The 9,095-nt window shown below is 38.0% G+C and overlaps 1 protein-coding gene and 1 pseudogene across 1 annotated transcript; one reads left to right on the top strand and one right to left on the bottom strand.

The window, feature by feature from the left end:
• Window positions 1-2,377: 2,377 nt before the first annotated feature.
• On the top strand, window positions 2,378-3,616 carry LOC143598693 (GDSL esterase/lipase At1g06990-like). The gene is made up of 3 exons (XM_077076843.1): window positions 2,378-2,974; window positions 3,066-3,324; window positions 3,396-3,616. Exons 1-3 carry the CDS (start codon window positions 2,378-2,380, stop codon window positions 3,581-3,583), a joined length of 1,044 nt encoding a protein of 347 aa, XP_076932958.1. The 3' UTR covers window positions 3,584-3,616.
• An 11-nt stretch (window positions 3,617-3,627) lies between these two features.
• On the bottom strand, window positions 3,628-5,896 carry LOC143598692 (exocyst complex component EXO70B1 pseudogene; annotated as a pseudogene).
• Window positions 5,897-9,095: the final 3,199 nt, after the last annotated feature.

The following is a 9,095-nucleotide window of genomic DNA, read 5'->3' as shown; positions in this document are numbered from 1 at the left end:
AAGGGATGAAAGCGACGAGAAACAGATGAGTTACAAACTATTGATAAAATATAAATATTCTAAACAATTGATAAAATACAAATAAACTAAACTACTAATATTGTCTTCGGTACCTTGATCTTCATTGTTCTTCTTTAGAGTCTTCATCAGTTTGTTGATCCGTTGTTGGCATATCTGTACTTTAGGATGAGATCTTTTATTTCTTAATTTATTGCTTTAAGTGGATAATTGATTTGATTTTAGATCAGTTGTTTGGTCTTGTGCCTCATCAGTCCTTTCCAAGTTCACCGCCAAGAAAAATCAAATCTAAACGAGACACTACACTTCTTAATGCAAGACAATAATCCTTATACCATAGTTAAATGAATGCATAAATAAGCATATGATCCGAAGAGAAAGAGCCCTGAAAAACAAGGGAGATGAAATGCATTAGCTTTTGAGTAAGTTGATGCCATAACTTTGCTACAAATGAGCAAAGCGCATTTCTCCCGAAATCGGATTGTAATTGAATACGTGAAATCACGACATGAGAATATGCGTCTTTGTTATTAAAATTGTAGTTGAAGATGAGAAATCATCAATTTCCCCCAAAAAATTTATTAGTTAAAAATCAATTTGCAAACCTTTGTTTCTCAAAAATCTTCCAAAAATCTTTGGCGCCATGCTTTGACAGATGCAAGTTGAGCGATGGTAAGTGGCGGACGGATGAGTAGCGCGTAAAATCTTGCCCTTGTGAGGGGAACAGGGGCTAAAACCGGCTTATAACCCTAAGGCTCATGAGCAAAAGAAGGAATTTGGAAATAATTGATACTTTGGTGTTGTATTATGCTTCATCAAATTTCAAATGACTTAAAGCAGTTACTCATATTAATTCTGGATTGGTTGGGCCTAACAACATCCCAGACAAACAACACATACTATGAATCATATACAAAATTACAAACATATTACATATGGAGTAACCAGATGTGCACGAATTGGATATTTTCAGGAACCGGAACGGGATAGGAAGCGGTTCTGGGTATGGTAAAAAAAAAGTCAAGAATCGGGCCGGGTAGGAACCGGTTCCGGATATGATAGGATATTTGACCGGGTTCGCCAGGTTTTATTGGGTTTCAGGTCCATCGGAACGGGTTTTGACTGTGTATAGGTGAAACCGGTTTTAGTAGGTCTGGGTCGAGTCCCGTTCCATATATGAGTTTACCATGGGATCGGGTACACCTGCGTCGAGTCCGGAACCATGTTTTTTGCCCACCTCTACCATTCAATTCCATTCTACCATCTAGATCTAGACCGACAACGAATGTCAACCGGGCTAGAAATTAAGATACCGCGTCCACCGGAGAATTTATAAGGCCTCATGGGGTGCCCAAACCACCACTCAACTTTATTGACTATGTAAGTGTAAATTGTTTTTTTCTTCTTCGTTATCAGATACTCCTAACTCCTAAGCAAATATTATGATAACCTCAAGCCCAAAAATTTTTTAGGACACGCATTAGTTTTTCTTCTAGATCCGTCACTTTAACTAAAATCAGGCATGCTCGAGTCCTACAAAAGGACACGATGAATTGAATCAATTCTTGTAGCAGTACTTTGTCTAATTACTACCTGGCACAATTGCCTAACTGCCTAAGTCATAATTATTGTACTTGTTGCATTGCTTCTCATTGATGTTTCATCCAAAACCATAAATAGTTGGTCCCTCGGGGCATGTAAGCACATTCAAACACCATAGTGAAATTTAAAAAACATTCGGTTTATAAGAACAATTCGGAATTCATTTGGCGTCCCGAACTCATTTTGCTTATAACTCGTTCTGACCCAAACCCTCTCTAGCCCGTAATCCAAACCTACCCCGACTCTCGCAATTTGTCACACCTAGAATCGACCCGGTAAAAATGTTATACAATACCACTTGAACCATTAGAATCAACCCGAAATACCTATAACACGAAACCCATAAGAATAGTCGAACTGGTACAGGTTATGTCCAACAAAATCTACTTGAAAACATAAAAAAAATAGCAGTCACTTAATGCCAAAATTAAATGAGAATGGGAGGCAATCACAAAGGCAGTTGGACTTGCAGAGTTCACAAGAGCAGGCCCATGTGGATATCTTTGTTTAAAGTATCTTTAAACACACAAACACCCAAGCAAGGTACAAGTCATTATGGCATCATGGTCATATTTTTGACCAAGGTACAAGTCAACAAAGCATCATCAATTCTATGAAGGAATGATTCCACTTTCTTTTAAGGTTTTTCACTATTTTACTTCTACTCCAAAACATTAAATACCATCACTTAACAGCCAACCAAAGGACCCTATAAAACCAATTCTTGAGCTTTATTCACAAATGAAAAGCTTCACAAATGCTTCATCTTTGTTTTTTCTTCCTGTTATTACTGCAGGTCGAAAGTAATGTCAAACACACCACCATGTTTCCTTCTATTCTCATATTCGGTGACTCAACAGTCGACACGGGCAATAATAACTACATAGCCACCGCTGCTAAAGCTAACCATTACCCTTATGGAAAAGACTTCCCGACCCACGTTCCAACAGGCCGGTTTTCAAACGGGAAGTTATCTGTCGATTTCTTGGCGTCTATGCTAGGGGTAAAACAGTCAATTCCACCATACCTACACCCTGATCTTTCCGCCGATGACCTACTTACAGGTGTCAGTTTTGCATCAGCTGGAACCGGTTATGATACCCTCACTTCTGATATTACTAGAGTTTTACCAATGTCTAAGCAACTTGATTATTTCAAAAGCTATAGTGAAAGGCTGAAGAAGATTGTTGGTGAAGAAGAAGCAAGGCGATTAATAAACCGTGCTTTGGTTATTGTTAGTGCAGGTACTAACGACTTTGTCATCAATTTTTATGATATCCCAATAAGACGAGCCGAGTTTAATATTTACAATTACCAAGAATTCATCCTAGAAAGACTTCATGACTTTGTTAAGGTGCGTTTGCAATGTGCGCGTGCGCGAATAAATATACAAGTGCATTTATGTGTTTATAAGTGTGTGATAACTGAAACTTGTGTGACTGCAGGAGCTTTATAAACTTGGTTGCAGAACAATAATAATAGCCGGGCTTCCACCTATCGGTTGTCTACCAATACAAATTACAGCTAAGTTTAAAGAACAGAATAGAAGATGCATAGAGCAACAGAACGTTGAAGCTCGAGCTTACAACAAGAAGCTTCTAGAACTTTTGTTTCATATGCAGACATCTCTTAAAGAAAGCAAAATCTTCTATGCAGACATCTACAAGCCGATAATAGACAAGATTAAAAGCCCAGAAACATACGGTACGTGTGTATAATATCTTAAGTCCATTTCGGCGCGTACTACACGGTTTCTGACTCGATATATGTTTCAGGTTTTAGGGAAACCATAATGGGCTGCTGTGGAACAGGGTTGTTGGAAGCGGGACCCATATGCAACCCGCTCACTCCAGTGTGTCATAACGCGTCTGAATACTTGTTTTTCGATAGCATTCACCCTAGTGAAAGAGCTTATCTTATTGTTACCGAATACCTTATGAAACAAATCCTTGACAAGTTGTAAAAAGTACGTAATAAATTTCTTAATGTCACAAAGCTAATAAGTCATTAACAGAACATAAGGATTGTACTAGTTTCCATCACATTTGTATAACTGGGCATCGATGGATCAACATTAACCGCATACAAATGACCAAAATTTAACAAATGTTACATGGCATACAACAACATCCACATAAACTATGCTAGAAAAGCATACATAACATAACTTGTATTAATGAAACATGAAAACAAAAGAGGCTTACTTGATATCGTTTCATTTCCGACCACTTCCCGATACTGCAGTTCCTTGAAACAAACCATCAATCCGAGCCTCAACGTCTTCAACCTCAAATTTAACATGTTTCTCCGCATACTTCGCAATATCTTGAATATTATTAAACCAATCGAGAAAACTTGTGTAAGCAGGGACCAAAGCTGCAGCAATTGAGTTCTTCAATTCCTCTTTTAACTGCTCATCAGATATAGCCCACGCGGATTGAGTTCTACAAATCTCGTCAAACTGAGAGTTGAATAGTTTAAGCTTTTCTTTCATGGCCTTTGAAGCAACATTTGGAGATAAGTTACTATTATCCAATTTCAAAGCGTTAAGTATCTTATTCCATGAACTTCTTTGGTAAGTCACATGATATTGTCTCACTTTCGCCGTGTGTTTTCTCACCCAATTGTCTCCTAAAAGCGAGCCCAATTCATCATCTTTAACTTTTTTAACAATGTACCTTCCATTATTCATCATGAACACAGACGACAAAGCAGGGTCCCTGTAAATCTTGGATTTTGCTTCGAGATTGCCCTCTAAAACCTCCATAATCAAAGCCATTTGGACCGCTAAGGGAGACGATGGTGATAAAGATCTATCGACAACCACCGGAGGCACAGCGTTTTCATCGAAAACCTGTTCTAGCGTCGGTCTAGAACAGGCTGCACGAAGGTAATTCATAACATAACGAGTAACAGGATGGAGCCCGCCACCGGGAACCGCAGCTTTGACAGGATCACGATGGATTAAATTCTCTAATTCCATAAATATACCTCTAATCGACTCCCCTAATCTTTTCCAAACTCCTAGTGCTTCGTTTCTAATAAACAAACAATACTGATCAGCAAACAGTACCTCAATTTCCGGCATCAAATCCTTCACCGCTTCATAAACGTCTAAAATCTTAAACAACCGATCCGGCGCACGGCTGCCCATCGCGACACCTTTAGCAAAATTAAGCAGCTCCATCGACGAAACCCTGCACACCTCCATAAACGAAAGATCAGCCGCAGCAGCCGTCGCAGACAAGTACCCAAACACACGATCACAAAGCCTGCGTTCGCTCGGGTAAAACACTCGAACCGCCATATTAATCGCTTTAATCCACTTATCGATCTCCACCTCGTCATCGTCATCTCTAAGCGCCGAACTCGACTTCTGCAACCCGAGAAACCCCAACCTCGACAAACTCTCTTCCAAAAACTCCCTCCGGCACAAACTATACGCGAGCGAACACTCCTTCCCATACCCAGCCCCCACCATCCGCTTCGAGATCTCGTGTAAATCATTAACCGTACCCGAAGGCAACGCGTCGATAATAATATTATAATCCGACACCGGATGCGCCACGGGGACCTCCACGTCATCGTACCCGTCATTCTCCTCGTCATCATTCTCCTCCTCATCATCATCCGAATCCAAATCGTTATTATTAACCGAATTGACACCGCCGCGTTCCATCAGCAGCTTAAACTCCTCCTCGAGCCGAAACATACACTGCTGAAGCAGATCCTCGGCTCGGTCAAGGCAAGCCGTGACGGATTTATCGGCTGCTAACGGCGTCCAGTCGCGAATGGCGGATACGAGATCGTCAACGGCGTCTAAGAACGTTGAAGCATCGGCTGAGTCAGACCAGATAGGGTGGTCAACGGTGACGTATCTGGAGATCTGGCGGTCGAGTGACTTGAGCGTTTGATCTAGACCGGCCGGTTCGTCGGGTAGGGTTTCGGTGAGCTTTTCGCGTAGACGGCCGTCGAAGTTGGAGAAGATTTGGAGGATGTCGTCGGCCATGGCGTTGTCGGTGTGGCCTAGTGTTTTGGCGATGTGACGGGCCACGGCGATTAGTTTTTCTTCACCGTTTTCTGCTGCCATTGTTGTTTAGTGAGTTAGGGTTTGATTGAGATTGAGATTGAGATTATTATTATTATTAGTATTATTGTGTGGGTGGAGAATTGAATTGAAGAGAGAGGAGATGGTTGAGATCACGGGAAAGTGCAGAGAAGACGCGGATTCTGTGAACTCAATAATAATATTAATAATAATGAAATGGTATTAAAGAAAGAAGATGAGGGAGGAAGAAGACCCGTTAACGATATATTTATTATTATTTTATTAAGTTGGAAATGTGAACTCAATAATAATATTAATAATATTATTATTATTTAAATAATGTCACACGTTTGATTTGATCCTCGATAACAAAGTATAATCGGACGTTATTTTATACGTGTCAGTCAGTAATAACTAGTTTATATGATCAAACCCAATAGACCTTGGAAGAATTTTTGACACGTCATCACATCCACCATCTTTTTCTCAACTCTGTCTTTGTTAACATCACTACGCTTAAAAATGTTTTTTTCTCGACGCACTTGGTGAATTGCAAAACCTAGGCTTGTAAATGAATCGAACGTTCGGTGAACTTGGTGAAGTTCATTTATGTTCTTTTATTTATTAAACGAACTAACATGAACAAAAAATTTGTGTTCGTTTAATTAAACGAACGAACATGAACACATGTTCCGTTCGTTCATTTATGTTCATGAACATTCGTTTATGTTCGTTTATTTATGTTTGTGTATTTGTGTTCGTATATGTATTAATGTAAAATAATTAGTTATTATCTGGATGAGTCATCTAACTAAATTTTTATATTTTTTTTTAATTTGTGTTCATTAAAGTGTTTTCATTTATGTTCGTTTATGTTTGTTGTGTTCACTTACATTTGTTCATCTATATTCATTTATGTTCGTTTATATTTGTTCAGTTATGTTCCCTTAGATTATATTATAAACAAATTAATATAAACGAACACAAATGTTCTTTTTTAAAAATAAACGAAAAAGAACATAAATATTTGTTCGATTAAGAGTTCGTATTCGTTTAAAGTTAAATGAACGAACACGAATATGCCCTTGTTTGTGTTTGTTCGATTCGTTTAATGCTTTCATTATTCACATTGATGAAAAGGTTGGTCTCAATCTCTAGGCTCTGTTGATTTTATTTGTGTTTGCTTGTGTTCGTGAATTGTTCATGAACACATTGATTTCCTTAATGAACGAACATGAACATAAAATCTCGTTCGGTAAGTGTTCGTGAACCGTTCGTAAACACGTTATTTCCTTAACGAACGAACACGAACAAGACCTTGTTCGTGTTCATTCGGTACGTTTACAGCCCTAGCAAAACCACTTCTCTCTCTTGTCTCTCTCTTCCATTTTATGAGTAGTCTCATCAAATGCATGCTAAATGCATTGCATTGGTGGTATAAAAAAATAGTTGCATAAATGTAAACTCATTTTAATCATTACACAATTAGGAAGATTTCCAGCTTGTTGCGCCGGGTTGATGTTATTGATAGTTGTACTCGTACAATTTATCAACTCGTGCAGTGCGTCTGCGCGTCAAGGTAAATTCAATCAGTGCCAGGTTACGAAACTAGTTATTACCCCCCCCCCCCCAACAAAAAACTTCGTTAACGCAAAAATACAACAAAGTAACATAACAAACAAGCGTTGCGGTTACGAACCGATGACACTTCGATTGGTAGTTGATTACGACCCAAAAATAAAGCAAACCATAAATTTGTCCACTCTTAGAATATACAACAATTGAACATATCTGTAAATTTTAAAAAAATGTGGCGAACAAAATAAAAAACACGTGCGTTGCAGTTGCGAACTGATACGAATTCGTTGATTATGGAATCGAGGGATAAAAAAAGGTAAAAACACCTCAAGCGGTGTGTTTGCAAACTAACGCGAGTTCAGCCGGAATCGACGTTGTCGAGATTAAATTGTACATAGAATACCATGCGTTGTGGTGGTGAACGAACAAAAGTTCGGTTGATATCAGGTCACGACTCTTAAATTAAAGCAATAAGTTAATTCGTTCACACTCAAAATACAACAAATTGACATATCTACTTAAAAAGACCATGGCGAAAACCAAAAATATAGGCACGTTGTGGCTTTGCCCCGACGCGGATTCGTCCAGAATCGATGAACTAAAAATAACTCACGGGGAAATAACCTTGGGTTGCGACCAAGAGCTGAAGCGAATTTGATCATAAACATTTGACGGTATCAATGATAAACCCCCCCCCCCCTCCCGTATTTTCCGGTAGCGAACCGACACGGATTTGAAAAACTAAAAGCAAATAAGAAGTTTGGCGACTAATCACATGATTGCGTCGCCAAACTTCATAATTGTTATATATCATAATTATTTTTATTTTAACGTTTTAATATAAATATGAATATAAACTAAAATTAGGGAAAATTCCTAAAATGACCCAAAAGAAGAAAGAGAAAAAAAAATGATCAAAAAAGAAACCATATTCCCAAAATAACTCATCAAATTTGTACTGAGTCGACACTTTGGAATTATAATCACGAGATTTTACAACCAATTAAAACATGACACTTGAAAGGTTTCTGACATTTCCGACGAGATTTTTAAAAATCTTGGGGTTTTCGTCCATATTTATAATTTAAATTATTTTGTAAAAAACAATCTCTCCAGACGGTTTTTAATGTTTCTTATCTGATCCATTTAAATTACATTTTTCTTGAGAAAAGAGCTTTATGAATTCGTCTTCCAAGACGCATTTTGAATGAATTTGTTTCAAGGAGTTCATATTCTCATGTTTTGTTTTTATAAGTTTTAAAAGTTTAATATCGTCTCGACTGATAAGATTTTTGGTATTCCGTCTCGACCGACAAAAAATCTTTGAATATTCCGTCTACTCCGACTATATTTTTAATTAGGTTTCAGGTGGACCCCACTTTCTTAAATTAAACTATCAATTAAATATAATATTAATTATCTTCATCTTCTTCCATTTTCATCTTCAAGGCACATTAAAATGATGTGCCTTGAACTTCTAACGACTTTGCTCCTTGTTGATTATACTTTATAGAAAGAACTGCGGTTTTAATTCTTGTGGTTTGACCGAATCTGCGGTTTTAGTCCAACAATTTCAAAATTGCAATTTATGTTCAATAATCTCGTTTTTAATTGCAATTAAACCTGACCCAACTAACCACATTAACTCTGGTCATTAAATCCATTCGCGTGTCCCTCACGTGAAGGGCAACTTTTTTAATCTACCAAATGTGTTATGATTGAAGCCACCCGAGATGAATCATAATCCTCATTTGTTCGTGTAGGGTTTGTGGAAGACGAAGGAAAAAACAACGAAGATGAAAATGGGATTTGAGAATCAGGTTGTGGTTTATTTCGGGAGAAAATGGAC

The sequence above is a fragment of the Bidens hawaiensis genome, unplaced genomic scaffold, assembly GCF_021521415.1.
Source record: "Bidens hawaiensis isolate Kalapana, Puna unplaced genomic scaffold, B.hawaiensis_p1.1 tig00050714_1, whole genome shotgun sequence".
Lineage (NCBI taxonomy): Eukaryota > Viridiplantae > Streptophyta > Magnoliopsida > Asterales > Asteraceae > Bidens > Bidens hawaiensis.
Note: the sequence above shows the minus strand (reverse complement) of the source record. Positions and strands in the feature narration are given on the sequence as shown.